Here is a 27,582-nt window from a genome sequence, read left to right as displayed (position 1 = left end):
CCTCATGATCATTGATGCCCCATGAGGTGAGATCTTGCATGGAGCCCCAGACCGAGGGTGATTGACCGTCATCTTGAACTTCTTCCATTTTCTAATAATTGCACCAACGGTTGTTGCCTTCTCAACAAGCTGCTTGCCGATTGTCCTGTAGCCGATCCCAGCCTTGTGCAGGTCTACAATTTTATCCCTGATGTCCTTACACAGCTCTCTGGTCTTGGCCATTGTGGAGAGGTTGGAGACTGATTGAGTGTGGGGACAGGTGTCTTTTATACCGGTAACGAGTTCAAACAGGTGCAGTTAATACAGGTAATGTGGTGGAGAACAGGAGGGCTTCTTAAAGAAAACCTAACAGGTCTGTGAGCCGGAATTCTTACTGGTTGGTAGGTGATCAAATACTTATGTCATGCAATAAAATGCAAATTAATTACTTAAAAATCATAATGTGGATTTCTGGATTTTTGTTTTAGATTCCGTCTCTCACAGTTGAAGTGTACCTATGATAAAAATTACAGACCTCCACATGCTTTGTAAGTAGGAAAACCTGCAAAATCAGCAGTGTATCAAATACTTCTTCTCCCCACTGTACATGATCAAATACAAATCTTACAATAAACTATTGAAGGCTACCAGAACCCACTGGATTCTCCAATTACATTGAATGAACTACAGGACAAAATACAAACCCTCCAACCCAAAAAGGCCTGTGGGGTTGATGGTATCCTAAATGAAATGATAAAATATACAGAAAACAAATTACAATTCGCTATACTTAAACATCATCCTTAGCTCTGGCATCTTCCCCAATATTTGGAACTAAGGGATTGATCACCCCAATCCACAAAAGTTTAGACAAATTTGACCCCAGTAACTACCGTGGGATATGCGTCAACAGCAACCTTGGGAAAAGCCACTGCATTATCATTAACAGTAGACTAGTACATTTCCTCAGTGAAAACAAAGTACAGAACAAATGTCAAATTGGCTTTTTACCAAATTACCATAAGACAGACCACGTATTCACCCTGCACACCCCAATTGACAAACAAAACAAACCAAAGGCAAAGTTTTCTCATGCTTTGTTGATAAAAAAAAAAATGTTTGACTCAATTTGGCTATACAAATGGATGGAAACTAGTGTTTCCATTATAGGACATTATAAAATCCATGTACACAAACAAGTGTGTGGTTAAAATTAGCAGAAAAAAACATGTCTTTCCACAGGGTCGGGGGTGAGACAGGGATGCAGCTTAAGCCCCAACCTCTTCATCTATATATCTCAGAGAGAGAGAGAGACGCAAAGAGAGCGAGAGAGAGAGACGCAGAGAGAGCGAGAGAGACGCAGAGAGAGACGCAGAGAGAGCGAGAGAGACGCAGAGAGAGCGAGAGAGTCGCAGAGAGAGCGAGAGAGTCGCAGAGAGAGCGAGAGAGTCGCAGAGAGAGCGAGAGAGTCGCAGAGAGAGGGAGAGAGACGCAAAAAGGGCGAGAGAGACGCAGAGAGCGAGAGAGACGCAGAGAAGAGAGCGAGACGCATGGATGAGAAGACATTATAGAGATGGAGAGATAACAGATGAGATACTAAGGGAAAGAATAGAGAAACACAAAACATCTTCATTCTAAAAACATTTGACAGCATCATTGGTGCAGCCAGACAAGCTCTGATGCTTTGATTGGCTGTGCTGTGCTCTGTAATTAGCAGCAGTCACGACATATACACACCACTTGCACTTCCAGCTGCCCTTGGGCACCGTCTGCAGGGGCGGGTCCAGGCAGTATGTGTGGTAGCTGATGTCACAGTTGTCACACAGCAGCAGGCGGCCTGGGTCGCTGGCCTGGCCGCACGCCTCGCACACCGTGCACTCCAGACAGCGCCAGCCTTTACTCAGCACCACCCGGGTGATCTGGTGGCACAGGGGGGGTCGCAAAGGTTAGAGAGGGGTTAAAGGGGCAGAGCAGGGATAGGAATCCCCTTTAAGGTCCATTTCAATGGAGCATATTGACTAATGGCTGTATGTTCTATATTTACATAGTAGGGGAATAATCAAATCTAGTTCCCAGCAGCACATCTTCCAGGTTAAAGGTCATTGCTGAGCTATTTGTCAAAGGGATGCACCGGTATTTATTAGCCAATAAACCATGGATGCAGAGGGAGGATCAAACCAATTGAGAGAAAGACCCTCCACCCTCACAATTATGTGCTGAAAGACAGACAACAAATACCATAACAAGCTGACGTTGGTGGAAAGTGGGTGGATTTCCACTTGCATAGTTTAGCCACCCAGATTATCTCCATTAAATGTTTTTTTATTTCAGTACTCAAATCTGGGTGAGGTATTTAGAGACTGCATAGTAAACTATTACCCAATATCATTACCCAATTACTCCTAAATGTATCATGGGCTTACTTATAAACACCACTTTGTGCCAGTAGGCCGCCAATTCCATTGGATCCAGCAGACCGAAATGGATGCCAAAAAAGAGACTTATTCTCACCGTGTTGTCAATAACAGGTACATCTCTCTTTTACTAGCCTTGTAATAAAAATAAATAAAAATTACAACCAAGCAGCCAATGTGTATAGCCGTGAGTGAAATGTACAGTCACACTAAGTGCTGCTGAGCGAACTTGGCTACCAAGGGCAATTAGCTGTTTCGCTAGCTACCGGGGGCCATCAATAATGCCGTCTCCATCATTCCTGTCCATTAGCTTCCGCCAGTGCGCCGCGGTGCTGCTAACATCAATCGGTTTAATCACTGTGTTAGCTGGGATGGGTGCGATTGGCTGGCAGAGGCAGGCGTGATGAAGAAAACCTGTGCGTGTGTGTGAGAGGGTGCGCCTGTGTCTGATAGTCTCCCATTATTGAGTGAGTGCTTTTTTTCAGGGGGAGAGATTAAAAGGGGGGTGGGCACATTCTATATTTAGGGACCAATTCCCTGAATACACTGAGCCAGAATAGGCATAAGGGCAGCATGCATATGACTTTCATAAAAGTAAAACTTCTATACAGTCTATTGATTTTATGTTAGAGGCTGTGTTCCAACTAGAATGGAATATGACAATGGTAGGCAAGCCGGCTTGGAGTGGCGACTGCTTGAGGTGATATTTGTGAAAAACTTAACACTATATCAAAGGAAACTGTCTTAGGCCCTTATTTGTCCGCCAGAGGGGGTGGTGTTGCGGGGATAAGGCTTGGCGATAAATCCATCAATAGAATCCACACAAGGTGCTTAAAGTGAAACCTGTTAATCATCCCAGTATTTATTTGACACCTTGGCTCAAAGCTGCTTGGGGAGGTTGGCACAGAGCCTAATACAATCTGTAGGGAATCCCCTGGCGACTACGCTACAACCAAACTATGCATACATGTAGCCACATACACAAAATGTTGCTGTTTTAAAGCTAACTTCCTGCAATTTTACAAATTTTGCCACGGGGTGGAGAGAAGATTTTATAGTTTTAAAGCTAGTTTCCTGCAATTATACACATTTTGCCATGGGGCTGAGAGACCATTTTAATTTTAAAGCTAATTTCCTGCAATTCTACACATTTTGACATGGCTTATGCCATGTTCTTATGCCATCTGAGCAGTGGTGTAAAGTACTTTAAAGTACTACTTAAGTAGTTTTTTGTGTGTATCTGTACTTTACGATTTATATTTTTTGGCAACTTTGACTTTACTACATCCCTAAAGAAAATATTGTAATTTGTCTTTCATACAATTTCCCTGACAACAAAAGGTACTCGTTACATTTTGAATGCTTAGCAGGACAGGAAAATGGTCAAACTTATCAAGAAAACACATGGTCATCCCTACTGCCTCTGGCCTGGTGGACTCACTAAACACAAATGCATCTTTTGTAAATAATGTCTGAGTGTTGGAGTGTTCCTCCTTATACGTGTACGTTTACTTTTGATACTTAAGTATATTTTAGCAATTACATTTGCTTTTGATACTTAAGTATATTTTAGCAATTACATTTGCTTTTGATACTTAAGTATATTTAAACCAAATACTTTTAGACTTTTACTAGTATTTTACTGGCTGACTTTTACTTGAGTAACTTTCTATTAAAAAGGTATCTATACTTTTACTCAAGTATGACAATTGGGTACTTTTCCCACCACTGCATCGGAGTGCCTCAAGCAGAAAAAAAATCAATGGAGAGGTCCCATGTCATGCTAAATGCATTTAGACTCTGCTAAATGCATATAGGAGAAACAATGCAGTGTTTATATACATACACATTATTGGTTGCAGATTATCTTTTGAGAGATACTGTAGGTCTGGTATAGGAAAGAGAAGGGTTCACCTTGATGTTGACACAGAAGGGGTGGTAACACTGGCCACACTGGGAGCAGGCCAGCAGCCTGCCCTCTGACCCCTGGCCAAAACTTCCACACACCACACACATGTCCTGTATAAGGGAGAGAGGGAGAATAGAGAAAAAAAAGAGAAGTAGACAGGGAGGGAAAGAAGGAGGTAGGGAGAGAAAGATTGAGAGGTGGGGGGGGGGTCAAGAGAGGGAGCAGGGGAGTGAGAGAAAAGGATGTGGAAGGAAAAGGAGAGAGTGCATAAGTAATGGGGGAAAGAGCAGGTAAACAGAAAATGGCGAGAAAACAAGAGAAAGTTAAGTTTCTTGACATACATAAACATATGGCTCACGCAGTAATAAGCAGCGTAACTCGGGATACGTTAGTCTTCCACGATACAGCATCTCTTAAGAGCCTTACCTCACAGCAGGATTCATCTGTGTCTTAGGGGTGTGTGTGTGCGTGCAAAAATGGCCAGACACAAATGAGTGGAAAATTTGGCTGTCCAACAAGGCCAAGAAGAGACTAGTAAAACAGGCTGTCCAACAAGGACAAGAGACTATCATAGCATACAAAATGCATTTTTAATGTTTCATCATCTCTAATAGCTGTAGTATTTTTTCACCAGCATGCATATTCAAATATGTACAGTAGGGCTGACCCCATTTAGTCGATTGGTCGATTCTTTGGTCAATAGGCTGTTGGTAGACAGAGATTTCTTTAGTCGAGCAGTCACAATTAATACATTTTATTTTTCACAAAACACGTGTCTGATTCACGCCTGTCTCAGTGGACTAATCCATTGCGCATACCATGAGGAAGGCACACTTCATCACTAAGACATGTGATATTGAAATTGTGTATGTTATATTATGTAAAAATATTATGGTGCAACACTAATAAATATAATATTATTTTATAACAAATGTGCTTTTTCCCGTATTGGATACGGTCACTGTCCGCGGTTCTGAAACAATCTTCAGTGCGCCGTAGAATTGCCGCCTTTCCCTATGTTGCCATCTGCATAATAGCAATAGTTACTAGCATATTGGGAATGAGAACAATGCGGCTGAGGCAGCAGCAGCACAGACGAGTCAACAGTCCTTGCTTAAGCCTAATTGTTTAAGAAAATTGAGGAGATGTGAAACCCCAACTTAATTAAGTTTTATAATCAATAGCCTAACTGTTAAATGCGCCTGACTTTATAAACCATCCATATTTAAATATCTACAGAAATAAGACAGATCTTGCTTACGTTGCTTGTTTGAGTGTTTAATAGCCTACTGATTCCGTGAGTACCAAGCCTCATGCAACAGCAAAATGTTGGACATAGCAATTTAATCAAGACTTTACCATTTTTTCCATTAGAACAGATTGGTATTAATTATAATCTATTTAGTGTTGTTTACACTGTTCCAAACAGACAGAAAAATGATATTGTAATCTAACCGCACCGGTTTGTCACACATATGCATTTAGCTCTAGCTCCCATACCCTCATTTATCTTGATCTCTTTCGTATTGTTATAATTATTATTATGATCGTCGTTATCATTAGTAGGCTTTGTATAGTAGCCTTGTGTAACCACCATCGAGCTGTAGGCCTAAGAGCACATCCGGTTTAGTCTTAATAACTGTAACTTAGTTAGGCCTATATTTCAATATATAGGCTACTGTATCAATCAATCATTAATTTGTTCATGCCATCAAACAGGATATGAGACATTCATGCTTTGAAATGCAATCGATTATTTAGTGTTGTTTACACTGTTTCAAATTGTCAGAAACAATATTTTATTATAATCTAACAGTAACGGCTTTTGGCACACAATACTCAAGCAATTATTGCTCCTATACCAGCCTTTATTTTATCTCCAGTAATTTCCACAACTAAGTCAATTGTCTTCCACAGATCTGACTTCCCCTTTCCCTGCTGAGCAACCAGTAAACATTCGCCCGTTTCGAGTTTCTTTTTCACTTCCTCCGCATCCATTTTGCTGTCACCTGTTACTGTGATGGGAGTTTGTTATAACCAATTTCTTGATGTGATTATGACAGGGTATAGGTCAGGCCCTATTGGTCACATGCGATGCATACATGTTTCACGTAAAGAGAGCAAGGGTTGAGCGAATAGGGAATGTTTTTCCTAAACAAATTAGAGATTGATAACTTTTAAATAAGTAAATGGCTGCAATTATGTTGCAGCTTCAGCACGAACAGCACAATAAACACTCGCAATAAACACTCGTGCTGCCTTTGAGCTGCAGTAGGGAGAAGAGCGAGACAACGTGCGCCAGTCACACAGGTTCTAGCTGTAATTTCTTTCAACAGTGTGACCATCAGGCTCTTTCTTGAGTCATCTGTGTGTCTTAATTATTTAATCAAACAGTGTGCTAAAAGCATCAGACAAGCACAGTGCATATGTAGTTGATTGTATTTAAACCCAGGGTGTGTCTGTCTATATATGGAAAAATAAGGTTAAACATTACGACCAATCAATTGGTCAAAACAGGACGACTCTCGGTTGACAAACATTTTTGTCAGTTGGGACAGCCATAATGTACAGTACAGTATTTGGTTATGTGAGACATTTAACAGGCTTTAGGCCTATTCAACAGACGCGGCTTTACCAGGGAGGAAGAGTCTGACTGTCCTCCTTATTAAAGTCACCAGTCACTACTGCTATACAGAGCCTTTTCTAAGGAAGACAAGAAGGATTTAACAGTAGAGAGACCACGAGGGGAGTTGAAATACACAGCTTTAAGCAACACGCACAGACACAAACAAGCCGGGACTTTGACGGCACAAAGTGTCAATACTCGTTTCAGTGATGTATGATGGTACTGACCTGTCAAAGTGAAGTGGTCTGAAGTTGAGAACATGACCACAGTGTTGGTACTGACCTGTCAGTGTGAAGTGGTCTGAAGTTGAGAACATGACCACAGTGTTGGTACTGACCTGTCAGTGTGAAGTGGTCTGAAGTTGAGAACATGACCACAGTGTTGGTACTGACCTGTCAGTGTGAAGTGGTCTGAAGTTGAGAACATGACCACAGTGTTGGTACTGACCTGTCAGTGTGAAGTGGTCTGAAGTTGAGAACATGACCACAGTGTTGGTACTGACCTGTCAGTGTGAAGTGGTCTGAAGTTGAGAACATGACCACAGTGTTGGTACTGACCTGTCAGTGTGAAGTGGTCTGAAGTTGAGAACATGACCACAGTGTTGGTACTGACCTGTCAGTGTGAAGTGGTCTGAAGTTGAGAACATGACCACAGTGTTGGTACTGACCCGTCAGTGTGAAGTGTTCTGAAGTTGAGAACATGACCACAGTGTTGGTACTGACCTGTCAGTGTGAAGTGGTCTGAAGTTGAGAACATGACCACAGTGTTGGTACTGACCTGTCAGAGTGAAGTGGTCTGAGGTTGAGAACATGACCACAGTGTTGGTACTGACCTGTCAGATTGAAGTGGTCTGAAGTTGAGAACATGACCACAGTGTTGGTACTGACCTGTCAGATTGAAGTGGTCTGAAGTTGAGAACATGACCACAGTGTTGGTACTGACCTGTCAGAGTGAAGTGGTCTGAGGTTGAGAACATGACCACAGTGTTGGTACTGACCTGTCTGAGAGTGAAGTGGTCTGAGGTTGAGAACATGACCACAGTGTTGGTACTGACCTGTCAGTGTGAAGTGGTCTGAAGTTGAGAACATGACCACAGTGTTGGTACTGACCTGTCAGTGTGAAGTGGTCTGAAGTTGAGAACATGACCACAGTGTTGGTACTGACCTGTCAGTGTGAAGTGGTCTGAAGTTGAGAACATGACCACAGTGTTGGTACTGACCTGTCTGAGAGTGAAGTGGTCTGAGGTTGAGAACATGACCACAGTGTTGTGCATGGCATTCTCCTCCTCTTCTTTCACCATGTACGGCTGCTCCACAAAGCTGGCCTGGAGAGACACACACGGACATGTACGGACACAGGCACACACGGACACAGGCACACACAGACAGGCACACAAGCAGGAGTTGATTAACAAATTATTCAAAAAAATATTGAAATTAAAACAGATGGTAAGATTGTGTTTAAAATCTGAAAGGTTGAGATAAAAAATAAAATATTGCTTGGCCTAGTAAAGTATTTTTCAATTGAGGTAGAAAATATAGGAATAGGCCTGATCTAGGTCTAGGACATGGAAGACGTTCTCATGTGACCAGCTATCAGACCTCCAGACTGTGTCAATATATTATTATGTCATCCACAGGGACAAACAGGCAGCAGGGTTCCCATCTCAGCGTTACCATGCCGCCCGCGTGTCAACATGCAGGCTGCCTTGCAGCTCTGGTCAACAAGCAGACTGCCATCTAATCCAACTATCTAGCTCGTACAATCAGTACAGAATTGACATTTCTACCTTAAAAGGTGCCCACAATGTATAGTATTTAAATGCATGTTGAACACATGTCAGTTCCCTGCCCACCGCTATGTATAAAAAAGCATTCCTCCCCCCTCAACCAACCAACCCTCATGCCGTGCTTGAGTGTACCGTTCCTCTTGCTAATGTGAGAGCACTCTCTGGGTTAAGCTAAGCATATTAGGCCATTGTTTTATTAATGTATGCAGAGGAGGAGGAGGACAGAGAGAGGGAGGGAGGCGGTGGAGGGGGATAAAAGGGGGGGTGAGGTCTCCTACCCCAGGGGTCATGGCGAGGGTGGTGTCGGCTTTGAGTCCTCGAGAGCGTCCGCGGCCCCCGCGCCCAGATAGGTTGGCCCCGCGGGGCCTCCGCCTTCCAGGGAAGCCCGAACCACGACCCTGTGTGGGAGAGAGAGGGCAGGATAAAAGAGTGAGGGGGGAGAGAGACATTAAGACAGGAGCAAGAGGAGAGTGTGAGGAGAAAGCAAGACAGGAGGGAGACAGGGAGGAGAGAGCGAGGAGAGAGCAAGACAGGAGGGAGACAGGGAGGAGAGAGAGACAAGAGGGTGAGAGGTGTGTGTCGGGCAGAGAATATCAGAGAGAGCAAGGAAGGAGCGAGAGGGAACGAGCGAGGGGGAACGAGGAAGGAGCGAGGGGGAACGAGGAGGGAAATAGGAAAGAGCTAGAGAGGGATAGAGGAAGGTGAGAGAGGGATAGAGGAAGGGGAGAGAGGGATAGAGGAAGGAGAGAGCGGGAAAGAGTAGAGCGCGCACGAGAGGGAGGTATGAAGTGTGTATATGCTAACTGATATGAGTATACATCGCTCAGATCAGTGATAGATTGAAGTATAATAATTGAGCCATGTTGTGAAGGAGTTTTATATTTACCTTGTCAGCTCAGACAGAACGACATAACAGTGGAGTTTATTAACTCATCAGAGCGCGTGCGAGAGAGAGGCTTGTTGTGGCGCGTTAGCGTCAAAGTGGATTCATGTCACAATGTCAGGACTAAAGGGTTGCGGTGGGGGTGACAGAGAGGGGGGTCAGGGGTAACCTGGAAACCCAGACTATGTATTGAGTTTGTTTCACTCCACTATCAGTCTGGAATTCCTGTCGTCCCGGCAATGCTAACAACGCTAAATGCTAACTACGTTAATTTATAGAATAATAACGCAATTCATAAAGGAGGTGCAAAAATAATGTTCACATGGATTTGCCTTCACTACATCACCGCAGGTGGCACCATGTGCTGTGTCATGTCCTAACCTGTCCCCACCTGGCCGGGCTAAACCACTGAGTGAAAGGGAGGGAGGGGGGTTGGACATGGACATCATAAGAGCGCTCCATTTTACCACTCTCATGCTCCAGACGGGCACCTCCTGCAGCTGCCTGTTTTTTGGGCCATCCCACCCCCCCTCTGAGCTTGCTGCCCTATGGTTACTCCATGCTCCCTGATTGGAGGAGGGGTGGGGGTAGGAGGAAGAGGGGTTGGGAGTGGGAGGGGACAAAATGCAGCAACATAAATGCAACAGCCAAATGCAAATGTCAAACAAAGCAACAAAATAAATGGTAATACATGACAATATAAAAAACAGCCAAGAAACCAGTGAGATGAGACGTTTGGGACAGATCCTATACATGAGTGGAGGGTAAACTGAATTCACCTCAATTTGGAGATTCAGTACAATTCAATTTGAAAATCTGTTCCAATCAAAAGGGAGATTGTGAAATATCGATGTCTGCAAGAAGAGGGTCAAGTTCAATAGTCGGAGAGAAGACGAGACATTGCACGTTTGCACATCCACTGCTTCCAGTAATTCTACGCCTAGTCAAGCGCTCTGCGACAATCCGTCCACAACTCCACACTATCCAGTGTCAGGCCTGCCGGGTGCCATGGCAGCCGCCTGTTACTTGTTGGCGTGTTTACAAAACAAGTGATGATTATGTCAGCGTGACGCCACCGCTGCTGTCGAGATAAACACAGCGACCGTCGTCAGGGAATTTCAGATTAAATTGTCACAGGGAAGCGTTTAGCTTGTTTAATGAGCTAATCGGCAAGAGGCTATATAATTAAGCTCAATCACACAATCAGAGGGCTTTTTCCATTTTTTATTTTTTTTTGCAATGCAAAATCATTTCAACTTGATTAATAATATATCACAGCCGTGGGTTAGATTTTTTTCTCTCCACTCGCTTCCTGCATTTTTTCTCTCCATCTCACATTTGTCCCAAACCTCCATATTCGTCAAGCACTTTTTAATGAAACTGTCGGAATTAAGCACGAGACAACCTTTTCACTGTGAGTTCCAAATATCTCTAATGATCGCCACAGGGGGAGTTTTTTTATGCAAGTGATGTCAGAATGCACTCACTAACCCAAAATGTGATTGTTAGGCAACAGGACAGTTAACCGGCGCTGCCCTCAAAAAAAGGCATGCTGCCTGCTAATTATCTATCGGTTAGGTTTCTAATTGTCAATTTCAAATTATTTTCTAACAGTTTGAATTGAGGTGTGTTCTGCCTACTCATTAATTCACATAGAAGTACCCTATTTCACTGTTGCAGACAATTTATGTTGATGATTTACTGAGCAGGAGAAACTTCTCTCTACAACGAGACCCCAAGCATTTCCCCTGTGTTTCCCCAGACATTTGCGCATCTCCAGTAAGAAAAGAACCTGCACAAACTTTTTGCACCTGGCATATTTTCTGGCTGGCACCTGCATTGCCTTCATTGTGGCTTCCCTTACATTATAATTACAACAACTTTGGACATGTGCGTTCCTATCAAAGTAAGTGCCTTATTACGTTATTGTAGATTCTGTATATGATGTTGTCGTTTCTACTGTAGCACACCGCATATATGGACCATAATGTATTTACTGTTTTATTCACGTTTTCAAGTACTGGTGACAAATCATGCACACCGATTCTTGCATTGATTGTAATGGACACATGAGTGGTGTAAAATACTTTTTGGAAGGTTGTACTGATTATGATGAGCTAATGCTAAGCTAAATGCCAGCTATGTGTGGCACCATGTTTGTTGACATCACAATGCATTCTGGTTGTCACGTAAAAGTCAGACCAAAGATGTTATGACAAAACGAGGTGAAGGGATGGTTCACGTGACTGACAGACTATAACTATTGTTACTCTGGGTTGCCAGCTCAGACCCCACATTCCAGGGGTTTTACTTTTAGTTAGGTTTTACTTTTAGCTACCCATTTATTGATAAATCCCCCATCATGGTAGAATTTCCTGCACCATATTCCCCCACAATACATTCCACATTTCTACCCCCAATGGACATGCAATCATCCACAAACTAAATGAACCCCCCCACAAACTCCGCTAAAATGGTTCAACCAAATCTGGCAACCCTGTTTAGCTTTTGCGCTACGGTTAGGTTTGACAGTAGGCTTGTATTTGTAATGATGTGTGAGGTAATAACATTTTATTTGGTTTGTGATTTGTCAAAAACTGAAAATGACTTGTCAAGTCATGTGCTCCAGTTCTTGTATACACTACATCGAAGATTTGTAATATCCTGAAAAGTGGCCAAACTAAGTTCATCTTTTACACGCAGCCATCTCCCAGCTAGCACAGGGGATCTGGGCCGATTCCGGTTGAGAGTCAGACTCGGCCGACATCATGCGGACCGAGTCTGGGCCGCCTTCGGCAGTATTACTTATGGCTAGGATGCGGGGATTGAGTTCGAGCCGACTCCGGTGATAGTTATCTGGCCCAAATGTATTACTTGGGGTTCGGGCCAATTGGGGATACTCTCTGGCAGATGATTACACGGGCTGCTTTGTATTTTTCCATATTTTCTCACTGTTTCTGTAATAAAAAAATATTAATTCTTTAAGAGTCCTGTGTAAATAAAACTGTGAAGGACCTCGGTGTTACTCTGGACCCTGATCTCTCTTTTGAAGAACATATCAAGACCATTTCGAGGACAGCTTTTTTCCATCTACGTAACATTGCAAAAATCAGAAACTTTCTGTCATAAAAATTAGGCAGAAAAATTAATCCATGCTTTTGTCACTTCTAGGTTAGACTACTGCAATGCTCTATTTTCCGGCTACCCGGATAAAGCACTAAATAAACTTCAGTTAGTGCTAAATACGGCTGCTAGAATCCTGACTAGAACCCAAAAATTTGATCATATTACTCCAGTGCTAGCCTCTCTACACTGGCTTCCTGTCAAAGCAAGGGCTGATTTCAAGGTTTTACTGCTAACCTACAAAGCATTACATGGGCTTGCTCCTACCTATCTCTCTGATTTGGTCCTGCCGTACATACCTACACGTACGCTACGGTCACAAGACGCAGGCCTCCTAATTGTCCCTAGAATTTCTAAGCAAACAGCTGGAGGCAGGGCTTTCTCCTATAGAGCTTCATTTTAATGGAATGGTCTGCCTACCCATGTCAGAGATGCAAACTCAACCTTTAAGTCTTTACTGAAGACTCATCTCTTCAGTGGGTCATATGATTGAGTGTAGTCTGGCCCAGGAGTGGGAAGGTGAACGGAAAGGCTCTGGAGCAACGAACCGCCCTTGCTGTCTCTGCCTGGCCGATTCCCCTCTTTCCACTGGGATTCTCTGCCTCTACCCTGTTACGGGGGCTGAGTCACTGGCTTACTGGGGCTCTCTCATGCCGTCCCTGGGGGGGGGTGCATCACCTGGGTGGGTTGATTCACTGTTGTGGTCAGCCTGTCTGGGTTGGCGCCCCCCCCTTGGGTTGTGCCGTGGCGGAGATCTTTGTGGGCTATACTCGGCCTTGTCTCAGGATGGTAAGTTGGTGGTTGAAGATATCCCTCTAGTGGTGTGGGGGCTGTGCTTTGGCAAAGTGGGTGGGGTTATATCCTTCTTGTTTGGCCCTGTCCGGGGGTGTCCTCGGATGGGGCCACAGTGTCTCCTGACCCCTCCTGTCTCAGCCTCCAGTATTTATGCTGCAGTAGTTTATGTGTCGGGGGGCTAGGGTCAGTTTGTTATATCTGGAGTACTTCTCCTGTCCTATTTGGTGTCCTGTGTGAATCTAAGTGTGCGTTCTCTAATTCTCTCCTTCTCTCTTTCTTTCTCTCTCTCGGAGGACCTGAGCCCTAGGGGACCATGCCCCAGGACTACCTGACATGATGACTCCTTGCTGTCCCCAGTCCACCTGGCCATACTGCTGCTCCAGTTTCAACTGGCCTGGGCCCTAGGACCATGTCCCAGGACTACCTGACATGATGACTCCTTGCTGTCCCCAGTCCACCTGGCCATGCTGCTGCTCCAGTTTCAACTGTTCTGCCTTACTATTATTCAACCATGCTGGTCATTTATGAACATTTGAACATCTTGGCCACGTTCTGTTATAATCTCCAACCGGCACAGCCAGAAGAGGACTGGCCACCCCACATATGCTCTCTCTAATTCTCTCTTTCTTTCTCTCTCTCGGAGGACCTGAGCCCTAGGACCGTGCCCCAGGACTACCTGACATGATGACTCCTTGCTGTCCCCAGTCCACCTGACTGTGCTGCTGCTCCAGTTTCAACTGTTCTGCCTTATTATTATTCGACCATGCTGGTCATTTATGAACATTTGAACATCTTGGTCATGTTCTGTTATAATCTCTACCCGGCACAGCCAGAAGAGGACTGGCCACCCCACATAGCCTGGTTCCTCTCTAGGTTTCTTCCTAGGTTTTGGCCTTTCTAGGGAGTTTTTCCTAGCCACCGTGCTTTTACACCTGCATTGTTTGCTGTTTGGGGTTTTAGGCTGGGTTTCTGTACAGCACTTTGAGATATCAGCTGATGTACGAAGGGCTATATAAATAAATTTGATTTGATTTGTAGTATTTTGATACTTTGTGTAAGGCAATTGATAAGCATTATAAACTTTGTGGATGGAACCTCCTGAGTGGTGCAGCGGTCTGAGACTAGAGGTCAACTGATGAATCGGAATGGCCGATTAATTAGGGCTGATTTAAAGTTTTCATAACAATCGGAAATCTGTATTTTTGGACGCCGATACATTTATTTTTTATTTTTAACAGCTTTATTTAACGAGGCAAGTCAGTTAAGAACACATTCTTATTTTCAATGACGGCCTTGGAACGGTGGCAGAATAACTGCCTTGTTCAGGGGCAGAACGACAGATTTTCACCCTGTCAGCTCAGGGGATCCAATCTTGCAACAATACAGTTAACTAGTCCAACACTCTAACCACCTGCCTCACGAGGCACCTGCCTGTTACGCAAATGCAGTAAGAAGCCAGGGTAAGTTGCAAGCTAGCATTAAACTTATCTTATAAAAAAACAATCAATCATAATCACTAGTTAACTACACATGGTTGATGATATTACTAGTTTATCTAGCGTGACCTGCGTTGCATATAATCGATGCGGTGCGCATTCGCGTAAAAAGGACTGTCGTTGCTCCAACGTGTACTTAACCATGAACATCAATGCCTTTCTTAAAAACAATACACTGAAGTGTATATTTTTAAACCTGCATATTTAGCTAAAAGAAAGGTTAGCAGGCAATATTAACCAGGTGAAATTGTGTCACTTCTCTTGCGTTCATTGCACGCAGAGTCAGGGTATATGCAACAGTTTGGGCCGCCTGGCTCATTGCGAATTAAGTCTATGATTTGATAGAGCAGTCTGACTGAGCGATGGTAGGCACCAGCAGGCTCGTAAGCATTCATTCAAACAGCACTTTCCTGCGTTTTGTCAGCAGCTCTACGCAATGCTTCAAGCATTGCGCTGTTTATGACTTCAAGCCTATCAACTCCCAAAATTAGGCTAGTGTAACCGATGTGAAATGGCTAGTTAGTTAGCGGGATGCGCGCTAATTGCGTTTCAAACTCGCTCTGAGACTTGGAGTAGTTGTTCCCCTTGCTCTGCATGGGTAACGCTGCTTCGAGGGTGGCTGTTGTCGATGTGTTCCTGGTTCGAGCCCAGGTAGTGGCGAGGAGAGGGATGGAAGCTATACTGTTACACTGGCAATACTAAAGTGCCTATAAGAACATCCAATAGTCAAATAATTCCTATAATAACTACAACCTAAAATTTACCTGGGAATATTGAAGACTCAGCTTTCATATGTTCTCCTGTTCTGAGCAAGGAACTTAAACATTAGCTTTCTTACATGGCACATAATGCACTTTTACTTTCTTCTCCAACACTTTGTTTTTGCATTATTTAAACCAAATTGAACATGTTTCATCATTTGAGGCTAAATTGATTTTATTGATGTATTATATTAAGTTAATTCAGTATTGTTGTAATTGTCATTATTACAAATAAAAAATATATGTAAAAAAAAATATATATATATTTTTTTTAAATATATATATTTTGTATTTATTTTTTAATTCTTTTAAATCGGCCGATTAATCGATATCGGCATTTTTTGGTCGTCCAATAATCGGTATCGGCGTTAAAAAATCATAATCGGTCGACCTCTATCTAAGACACATTGCTACAGATGCTGGTTCGAGAACCGTGCCGGCCACGACCGGGAGACCCATGAGGCAACACACAATTGGCCCAGCGTCGTCCGAATTAGGGGAGGGTTTGTCCCGGCCAGGATGTCCTTGTCCCATCGCGCTGTAGCGACTCCTGTGGCGGGCTAGAAGCACACACACTGACACGGTCAACAGGTGTATGGTGTTTCCTTCGACACAAAATATATATTTTTGTGGATGGGTATAATTTGTATGCATAAAATGTATAATAGTAATATTTAAAATTACTCAAATCATTTTGGGGTCGCTTCTGGGGGGGTTCTGGTAAGATGCCGGCAAAGTCCGCTGAATTCCGGTAGAAGGAAAAGGCCCGATGTACTTGGGCCGATTCTGGGCAGTCATTCATTTTGACTCCGGGCAGAGTCCTACACCCAATTCTGGGCAGAGTCAATCAGTTCCAGCCCCCCGGAAGAGGGCTGCTTCTGGGTCGATTCCTGGCTGCGTTTTGACTTTGTTTATTTGCATCTTATACTGGATGGCATTCTTGGATTAGGGAGTTTTTACATGTCAAACAAACATGCCTGGCATCATAAAGAATGTATCTGCTGTTAGCTTATGTCTTTTCTAAACAATATGACACATCTCCCTTGTGCACACCAGAGATGTGGTACATTGTAAACAGGTCTAGCTGTTAGGTTGGTAACATATGTTTTGTTATTTAGACTGGTTTATGGAATGAGTTTGGATGTGATCTGTGTGAGAATTTGATGACAAGGTTTACATTTATCTTTTACAATAAAATGTACAATTGAGGAATAAAGTTGTGAAGACCTTCATTTCCCATCAGTACAAAAAATAGTTTGCTGTCTAGACGTGTTTGTTGAGTCCTACGTTCTGTTGTTACTGTTCCAATCACATTTTTTGCAACAATATGCTGCAGGGACCACTCAACAATGATCACAAATATGTGATTGTACGCATCAAAGGATTAAAGGTGTCAGTGTGCAAAAGACATGCTTTGAGAGAGAGAGAGAGAGAGGGGGAGACATTTCAGTAGATTCTGTACATAGTATGTGAGAATGAAGGTGCAAGTGAATGAGGATGTATTAGTTGAATGCATTCATAGATACTGAAAAGAACATGATCATGCCATCTCCAAGCACATGCTTGTGAATACAGTATGCTCAGTTGCAAACTATAAATGGACCTCAAAGGTTAGGCTGAATCCAAAAACAGGCCAAAGTCAGAGTGAAAGAGTTGGAATTTGGAGAGATTGTCTGCACAGTACAGAGACGTTCTTCACAGCTTCCATCTCAAATATGTACGACATACTGTAGTCACAAATATTGTTATACTACTCAACTTCCTGAGCAACCCCATCCCATTCTACACATTATGCGTTAAAAAAGGTAGACAAAGCAACAAGACATCATTTGAGCAGACTTCCTCCTCACAGCAATCAACAACGATTACATACAACTGCTGGTTTGTTATGTCGCCACTGCATTAGGGATGGAACAAATTAGGAAGAATCAAAAAATGCCAGTCCTGGCAAACTTAAATCTGGTTGTCTGATGCTGTCATATTGTTGAGCCTACCTTTAACGCAAGCCTCAAGACATGACAAGACCATCTAAATCACCATGTAGGTTGTATTGGACCACTAAATTAACATGCAGTTTAGGGTTGGGCAGTATCCGGATTTCCATACCTTCACACCGTGCCATCACAGGATACACGATATTACTGGTAGTGCACACAAGGGGTGCAATTTTTTTTGTACATAAAATCCCAAAACATCACTTACCAGATTGCTAACAAAATGCTAAAAAGTACTAAGGAATCGCCATAGCGGATACTAAGTAAATGCTAAAGAGTGCATGCAAACTTTTACTACCAAGACAGACAACCCAGCTCATATACATTTACATTTAAGTCATTTAGCAGACGCTCTTATCCAGAGCGACTTACAAATTGGTGCATTCACCTTATGACATCCAGTGGAACAGTAGTGCATCTAAATCTTTTAAGGGGGGTGAGAGGGATTACTTTATCCTATCCTAGGTATTCCTTAAAGAGGTGGGGTTTCAGGTGTCTCCGGAAGGTGGTGATTGACTCCGCTGTCCTGGCGTCGTGAGGGAGTTTGTTCCACCATTGGGGGGCCAGAGCAGCGAACAGTTTTGACTGGGCTGAGCGGGAACTGTACTTCCTCAGTGGTAGGGAGGCGAGCAGGCCAGAGGTGGATGAACGCAGTGCCCTTGTTTGGGTGTAGGGCCTGATCAGAGCCTGGAGGTACTGAGGTGCCGTTCCCCTCACAGCTCCGTAGGCAAGCACCATGGTCTTGTAGCGGATGCGAGCTTCAAATGGAAGCCAGTGGAGAGAGCGGAGGAGCGGGGTGACGTGAGAGGACTTGGGAAGGTTGAACACCAGACGGGCTGCGGCGTTCTGGATGAGTTGTAGGGGTTTAATGGCACAGGCAGGAGCCCAGCCAACAGCGAGTTGCAGTAATCCAGACGGGAGATGACAAGTGCCTGGATTAGGACCTGCGCCGCTTCCTGTGTGAGGCAGGGTCGTACTCTGCGGATGTTGTAGAGCATGAACCTACAGGAACGGGCCACCGCCTTGATGTTAGTTGAGAACGACAGGGTGTTGTCCAGGATCACGCCAAGGTTCTTAGCGCTCTGGGAGGAGGACACAATGGAGTTGTCAACCGTGATGGCGAGATCATGGAACGGGCAGTCCTTCCCGGGAGGAAGAGCAGCTCCGTCTTGCCGAGGTTCAGCTTGAGGTGGTGATCCGTCATCCACACTGATATGTCTGCCAGACATGCAGAGATGCGATTCGCCACCTGATCATCAGAAGGGGGAAAGGAGAAGATTAATTGTGTGTCGTCTGCATAGCAATGATAGGAGAGACCATGTGAGGTTATGACAGAGCCAAGTGACTTGGTGTATAGCGAGAATAGGAGAGGGCCTAGAACAGAGCCCTGGGGGACACCAGTGGTGAGAGCACGTGGTGTGGAGACGGATTCTCGCCACGCCACCTGGTAGGAGCGACCTGTCAGGTAGGACGCAATCCAAGCGTGGGCCGCGCCGGAGATGCCCAACTCGGAGAGGGTGGAGAGGAGGATCTGATGGTTCACAGTATCGAAGGCAGCCGATAGGTCTAGAAGGATGAGAGCAGAGGAGAGAGAGTTAGCTTTAGCAGTGCGGAGCGCCTCCGTGATACAGAGAAGAGCAGTCTCAGTTGAATGACTAGTCTTGAAACCTGACTGATTTGGATCAAGAAGGTCATTCTGAGAGAGATAGCGGGAGAGCTGGCCAAGGACGGCACGTTCAAGAGTTTTGGAGAGAAAAGAAAGAAGGGATACTGGTCTGTAGTTGTTGACATCGGAGGGATCGAGTGTAGGTTTTTTCAGAAGGGGTGCAACTCTCGCTCTCTTGAAGACGGAAGGGACGTAGCCAGCGGTCAGGGATGAGTTGATGAGCGAGGTGAGGGAGAAGGTCTCCGGAAATGGTCTGGAGAAGAGAGGAGGGGATAGGGTCAAGCGGGCAGGTTGTTGGGCGGCCGGCCGTCACAAGACGCGAGATTTCATCTGGAGAGAGGGGGGAGAAAGAGGTCAGAGCACAGGGTAGGGCAGTGTGAGCAGAATCAGCGGTGTCGTTTGACTTAGCAAACGAGGATCGGATGTCGTCGACCTTTTCAAAATGGTTGACGAAGTCATCTGCAGAGAGGGAGGAGGGGGAGGAGGATTCAGGAGGGAGGAGAAGGTTGCAAAGAGCTTCCTAGGGTTAGAGGCAGATGCTTGGAATTTAGAGTGGTAGAAAGTGGCTTTAGCAGCAGAGAGAGAAGAGGAAAATGTAGAGAGGAGGGAGTGAAAGGATGTCAGGTCCGCAGGGAGGCGAGTTTTCCTCCATTTCCGCTCGGCTGCCCGGAGCCCTGTTCTGTGAGCTCGCAATGAGTCGTTGAGCCACGGAGCGGGAGGGGAGGACCGAGCCGGCCTGGAGGATAGGGGACATAGAGAGTCAAAGGATGCAGAAAGGGAGGAGAGGAGGCAGAATCAGGAGATAGGTTGGAGAAGGTTTGAGCAGAGGGAAGAGATGATAGGATGGAAGAGGAGAGAGTAGCGGGGGAGAGAGAGCGAAGGTTGGGACGGCGCGATACCATCCGAGTAGGGGCAGTGTGGGAAGTGTTGGATGAGAGCGAGAGGGAGAAGGATACAAGGTAGTGGTCGGAGACTTGGAGGGGAGTTGCAATGAGGTTAGTGGAAGAACAGCATCTAGTAAAGATGAGGTCGAGCGTATTTCCTGCCTTGTGAGTATGGGGAGAAGGTGAGAGGGTGAGGTCAAAAGAGGAGAGGAGTGGAAAGAAGGAGGCAGAGAGGAATGAGTCAAAGGTAGACGGGGGAGGTTAAAGTCGCCCAGAACTGTGAGAGGTGAGCCGTCCTCAGGAAAGGAGCTTATCAAGGCATCAAGCTCATTGATGAACTCTCCGAGGAACCTGGAGGGCGATAAATGATAAGGATGTTAAGCTTGAAAGGGCTGGTAACTGTGACAGCATGGAATTCAAAGGAGGCGATAGACAGATGGGTAAGGGGAGAAAGAGAGAATGACCACTTGGGAGAGATGAGGATCCCGGTGCCACCACCCCGCTGACCAGAAGCTCTCGGGGTGTGCGAGAACACGTGGGCAGACGAAGAGAGAGCAGTAGGAGTAGCAGTGTTGTCTGTGGTGATCCATGTTTCCGTCAGTGCCAAGAAGTCGAGGGACTGGAGGGAGGCATAGGCTGAGATGAACTCTGCCTTGTTGGCCGCAGATCGGCAGTTCCAGAGGCTACCGGAGACCTGGAACTCCACGTGGGTCGTGCGCGCTGGGACCATTAGATTAGGGTGGCCGCGGCCACGCGGTGTGGAGCGTTTGTATGGTCTGTGCAGAGAGGAGAGAACAGGGATAGACAGACACATAGTTGACAGGCTACACAAGAGGCTACGCTAATGCAAAGGAGATTGGAATGACAAGTGGACTACACGTCTCGAGTGTTCAGAAAGTTAAGCTTACGTAGCAAGAATCTTATTGACTAAAATGATTAAAATGATACAGTACTGCTGAAGTAGGCTAGCTGGCAGAGGCTGCGTTGTTGACTATGTAGGCTAGCTGGCAGTGTCTGCGTTGTTGACACTACACTACTCAAGTCGTTCCGTTGAGTGTAATGGTTTCTACTGTGCTGCTATTCGGGGCTAGCTGGCTAGCTAGCAGTGTTGATTTACGTTACGTTGCGTTAAAAGATCGACAATAGCTGGCTAGCTAACCTAGGAAATCGCTCAAGACTACACAATTATCTTTGATACAAAGACGGCTATGTAGCTAGCTATGTAGCTAGCTACGATCAAACAAATCAAGCCGTTGTACTGTAATGAAATGAAAAATGTGATACTACCTGTGGAGCGAAGCGAAATGCGACCGGATTGTTGAGTGCGGAAGTTCTGTTACGTTAAGGACGACGAATAGCTGGCTAGCTAACCTCGGTAAATTAAGATAATCACTCTAAAACTACACACTCTAACTACACAATTATCTTGGATACGAAGACAGCAAAGACAACTATGTAGCTAGCTAACACTACACTAATCAAGTCGTTCAGTTGAGTGTAAGTTGTGCTGCTAATCGGTAGACGGTGGACTAGCTAACGGTAGACGTTAGCTAGCTAGCTAGCTAGCTGCAGGGCGGTGTAGACTGCGTTAGGACGACGAAATACGATAATTACGCAATTATCTATGATACAAAGACGGCTATGTAGCTAGCTAAGAAGAAAAATTGCTAAGATTAGACAAATCAAACCGTTGTACTATAATGAAATGTAATGAAATGTAATACTACCTGCGGACCGAGTGCAGATGCGACCGCTCGCCAGCTTTCCCCTGGTACAAGTATATTACAACGCAGTTTGCAGCTAGCACAAACCATATATTAGACAGTAGGGATCTTAATCCAGGAGGGGATCGTCTCTGCTGCTGTTACCAAGAAGCTTGACCGTGCATGCTAACGTTAGCCACTTAGCTAACGTTAGCAAAACCCAGCTGGAGATAATTTATTTGGCACATCTTAGATAGTTAACTTAGTACACTAAAAAATCTAAACGTAACATTCAACAATCTCAAGGATTTGACTGAGTTACAGTTCTTATAAGGAAATCAGTCAATTGAAATAAATTAATTAGGCCCTAATGTATGGATGTCACATGACTGGGAATTCAGATGTGCATCTGTTGTTTTTTTATTTTTATTGACGTTATTGGAAAATCAGAGCGTATTTCCTAATACCCCGGGATACCGTATATTAGGTATAACAACGTAGGAGTGGCTTCGGGACAAGTCTCTGAATGTTCTTGAATGCCCCAGCCAGAGGCCAGACTTGAAACTGATCTAACATCTCTCGAGAGCCCTAAAAATGTCTGTGCAGCTACGCTCCCATATGTGACCGACCGGCTCAAAAATAGGTATTTTGTAGCAAAATCTGTAATGTTTTTATTTTTTTGTCTTTTTTTTAATTTATTTTTTACATAGGATAAAAGTAGAAACTCAGAGCTACAAAATGGTATATCATACACTGTATTTTTTAGGAACAATAGGAAAGTAATTATGTCTTGAAAGTTAATACCTTGTAAACTCACTTTTGAGTAAATGGCTTTTGATTGTTTTGGTACCTAGTGAAGAGCTATTTTTTGTCTAAACCCTTTCAGCATCGTTCACACCATCTTAAGGTTTAGCCCCATCCATCTCGTTTTGCTCTCGGAGCATTCAGAGTGCACACCTGATGCTCTGGCTGATGATTTGTTACCTCTGGATAACATGAAAACAGCCTAACCAGCTCTGCTGGCAACAATTTCATTACGCTTGCCGACATTTACTGACACCAGCCATATTCAACAAATGTTGTGCGTTCATAAATTCATCAGTTATTCTGCGCTCTGGCATACTCAGACTGAATTTACGAACGCACCCGAAATGTTTACTTGCATTGTGGAGTCTTTTTTTAAGATATGTTGCAAGCTAGCTAGGTAAACAATGTGTGAGGTCATAGATGTCAAGTAAAGTTAGCTAGCGAGCCAGCCAGTTAGTTGAACAACAATGAACATTGTGCCAAATCATGTTGTTACTACCCTGCATGAATCTGCTGGGAGTTAACCAACCAGGTTCAATGTTAGCTAGCTAACATCAGGCTCTAACTAGCCAAGCAAACGGCTCTGGGATAAGAATAATAACAACATGCACGTAACATTAGCTAGGGAGCAAGCCAGCTAAAGTTAGCTTGCTAGCTAACAGTACACTTTAGCTTAAGACATGTAGCTAGCTAGGTAAACAATGAACCTAGCTAGGTAAACAACTTGTAAGACCATACAGGTCACGTAACGTTAGCTCGAGAGCCAGCCAGCTAACGTTAGCTAGTTAAACAACAATGAACATAGTGCCAACTCATGACGTTACTAGGCCTTGCATGAATCTGCAGGTAGTGGTAGCTAACCAACATTAGGCTCTAACTAGCTAAGCAAACGGCACTGGGATACAAATATTATCATACACATAACTTTAGCTAGGAAACCACTTTGTCAAAATTAGAAAAGTGTAATATCTGAATGTAATCATCATGCATCATTCATTTGGCAGACCTAACTTGATTGACCCTCTTTCTATGAGAGGCCTAGTCTATGAGAGGCCTAATCATATTTGTATGAATATTTTGGTAACGCCTATGCTATAGAGATGCATTCAGGTAATGAACTCCTTATGCATCAACATTTTAAATTGATTACAATTATTTATTGTCAATCATTCTTGAATTTGTTAGACTATACAATTAAGTAGATTAATGAACTGATAATACATTCATACATTACCTTTCCTCCAATAATTTTTGAATGTGATAATGAAATATTCTATCATACATCCTATGTGAATAATGTTCATTAAAGTTAATTTGTATATTAATAATAATAATCTGAAAATCAGGCTGAAATGTAATATTTCTCCTATTGTTCATGTCTATATAGCCTAGGACAATGTGGTAAAGTACTGTTCCTTATCCACTTAATGTATGTGTATGATATTTCTGATCCTCGCCCCTACCATTTTTTAAAGGTATTTGATACCAACAGATGTTAACAGATGTTAATATCTGTATTCCCAGTCATGTGAAATCCATCGATTAGAGCCCTTTAAATTCATTTAAATTGACTGATTCCCTTATATGAACTGTAATTCCGTCAAATCTCTAAAATGGTTGCATGTTGCATTTAGATTTTTGTTCAGTATAGTTGTTGCATGTTGTGTTTAGATTTCTGTTCAGTATAATTGTTGCATGTTGCATTTAGATTTTTGTTCAGTATAGTTGTTGCACCTTTAGATCTCCTGTCTTTCAACTGGATATTTTCATCCATTTTTACAATGGTGTTTTCTTGCCAATTACACACACAAAAATTCACCCCTTTTTTTTCTCCCCAATTTTGTGGTATCCAATTGGTAGTAGTTACTGGCTTGTCTCATCGCTGCAACTCCCGTACGGACTCGGGAGAGGCAAAGGTCGAGAGCCATGCGTCCTCCGAAACACAACCCAACCAAGCCGCACTGTTCTTGACACAATGGTCCCTCCAACCCAGGAGCCAGCTGCACCAATGTGTCGGAGGAAACACCGTACCTGGCGACCGTATCAGCATGCACTGCGCCCGGCCCGCCACAGGACTCGCTAGTGCACAATGAGAAAAGGATATCCCTGCCAGCCAAACCCTCCCTAACTCGAACGACGCTGGGCCAATTGTGCGCCACCCCATGGGCCTCCCGGTCACGGCCGGCTGCGACAGGGCCTGGACCCAAACCCTCTTGGTAGCCTCGTCAGGCCAACTGGTGGTACGAATTTGGGATATTTCATCCCATAACTGTCCCAGAATCAATTTGGATTAGGCTATTTCTTTCGCACACAGAACGACAAGCTGATCAATAGAATAGGTTAATAACAAAAAATACTATGGGGGAATAGTAGATTGACATAAGCTGAGGAAAAGTAAAGGAATTCGGTAAGAACACATGACGTTGCATTGTCGAGTTCCTTGTTCTGTTAAGATTAATTTCCATAATCTAAATTGTGCTTTCTGTCATTCTGAACTCTGTGGGTGGACGCCCTAGTCAGGTTACAAATGCTTATGGTCCGGTAAATATCTCAAATAAATTGCTGCCGGTCAAATGTCCAACTCCACATTTTCCGAAACGGAAACCCGAACGCACGCACACACTCAAAAGCTCAGTAGAACTCACACAGACAGGGAAGCAAGCAAGCACACACTACACATAGGAAATCCCAGCTGATCCTAGGGATGAAAGCAAACCCTGCAAATGATCCTGTACTGGAAACAGTAATCCTCCTAAGATAAGAGGGAAAAAACTAAAAGAGAAAGTATGGACTACACAAACACAAGTGCTACACACACACGCAAAATCTACTATTAAAATAAGTATTGCACATGTTCGCATCTTTTATATGCGAGTACTTAAAGATGCATCCTAATTTAAAAAAAATATCATATCCAAAACAAATCCAAGTAAAAAACAAACATTGACCTCTATACTTAAAAATAAATAAATGAAAAGCTAAACATCATTCAAAGCTTTCCAGTTCTGAGTCAAAAGCTGACTATTGGGCTTAGATATACCGAGAAGCCAAGTTGAATTTCCCCTTCTGACAGCTTTGGCTGGCCTTAAAAAGAGGTGTCCTCCCTCTTCCCTCAGCTTGGTGGAAATGGGTTTGTGTCGTGCTTCATGCCTCAATGAGTTCTTATACGAATTAAAACACCTCCAAAAGACTCCTTTATATAGTGTCCCCCCTCCTCTACCCAGCATCAAACCCTTGGCACAGACCTCAGCCCTCGCTACTCCCTCCCCAAAGGCTCTTATACTCTTATACTCAGCTATGTGAACGAGAGAGTGAGAGAGAAAGAAAGAGGAAGAGAGAAAAAGACAAAGAGAGCAAGAGAAGGAGAGAAGGAGGGAAAAAAATATAGCAAAAGAGAGCAAGGAAGAGCGAGATAGTGAGTAAAAGAGCAAGAAAGAAAGCAAGAGAGGGAGAGAGAAAGCAGCCAGAGCCTCTCAACATTAATTAAAACACACTCCACACTGGCACTAAACTGAGCAACAAGAGGGAACGGGAAAGGAGAGAATATAATTACAGAGAGAGGATATGAGCTGTGGATCCGCCAGAGGACCACAACTCCCACCACAGCAGAGCAGTCTTTGGATAGAGCTACAGACCTAGTTGAACAGCTACAGAAAGTCCCGAAGAACTACAGACCTGCTAGAATAGCTACAGACCTGCTAGAAAAACTAAAGGTTTGTTATAATGGCTACAAACCTGCTTGAAGAACGAAATACCTGTGAGATGAACTAAAGGTTTGTTATAATGGCTACAGACCTACTAGAACTACAGACCCGCCAGAAGAACTACAGACCCGCTAGAATAGCTACACACCTGCTAGAATAGCTACACACCTGCTAGAATAGCTACACACCTGCTAGAATAGCTACACACCTGCTAGAATAGCTACAGACCTTCTAGAAAAGCTACAAACCTGCTTGAAGAACGAAATACCTGCCAGAAGAACTAAAATGTTTGTTATAATGGCTACAGACTAACTAGAACTACAGTTGAGGTCAGAAGTTTACATACACCTTAGCCAAATACATTTAAACTCAGTTTTTCCACAATTCCTGACATTTAATACTTGTAAAAATGCCCTGTCTTAGGTCAGTTAGGATCACCACTTTACTTAAAGAATGTGTAATGTTAGAATAATAGTTGGTCAGAAGTTCACATACACTCAATTAGTATTTGGTAGCATTGCCTTCAAATTGTTTAACTTGGGTCAAACGTTTCAGGTAGCCTTCCACAAGCTTCCCAAAATAAGTTTGGTGAATTTTGGCCCATTCCTCCTGACAGAGCTGATGTAACTGAGTCAGGTTTGTAGGCCTCCTTGCTCGCACACACTTTTTCAGTTCTGCCCACAAATTTTCTATAGCATTGAGGTCAGGGCTTTGTGATGGCCAATCCAATTGACTTTGTTGTCCTTCACAAAATAGATGGCATCAGGAGGAGGGAAGTGCACCAGTCCCTCCTGCAGCAAAGCACTACCACAACATGATGCTGCAAACCCCATGCATCACGGTTGGGATAGTGTTTGTCGGCTTGCGAGCCTCCACCTTTTTGCTACAAACATAACAATGGTCATTATGGCCAAACAGTTCTATTTTTGTTTCATCAGACCAGAGGACATTTCGCCAAAAAGTACGATCTTTGGCCTTCCGGGTGGCGCAGTGGACTAGGGCACTGGGTTCGCGCCCAGGCTCTGTCGCAGCCGGCCGCGACCGGAAGG

General features: G+C 44.0%; 1 protein-coding gene across 2 annotated transcripts in view; it reads right to left on the bottom strand.

Annotated features, from left to right (window-relative positions):
- LOC115130171 (histone-lysine N-methyltransferase 2C-like) overlaps positions 1 to 27,582 on the bottom strand; it is a 132,210-nt gene that overhangs the window by 101,097 nt on the left and 3,531 nt on the right. Inside the window, exons 3-6 of one of the 2 annotated variants that reach the window (XM_029661016.2) lie at positions 8,996 to 9,115; positions 8,148 to 8,252; positions 4,308 to 4,412; positions 1,717 to 1,898 (exon numbers count right to left, since the gene is read on the bottom strand). In XM_029661016.2, coding sequence (XP_029516876.2) covers positions 1,717 to 1,898; positions 4,308 to 4,412; positions 8,148 to 8,252; positions 8,996 to 9,115 — 512 coding nt within the window. Of the gene's footprint in view, positions 1 to 1,716; positions 1,899 to 4,307; positions 4,413 to 7,925; positions 7,969 to 8,147; positions 8,253 to 8,995; positions 9,116 to 27,582 lie in introns of those variants that run through there. The other variant, XM_029661021.2, reaches the window with a different exon arrangement.

This window comes from Oncorhynchus nerka, linkage group LG6, assembly GCF_034236695.1.
Source record: "Oncorhynchus nerka isolate Pitt River linkage group LG6, Oner_Uvic_2.0, whole genome shotgun sequence".
Taxonomy (NCBI): Eukaryota; Metazoa; Chordata; class Actinopteri; order Salmoniformes; family Salmonidae; genus Oncorhynchus; species Oncorhynchus nerka.
This window is presented reverse-complemented; position numbering and strand designations above follow the sequence as displayed.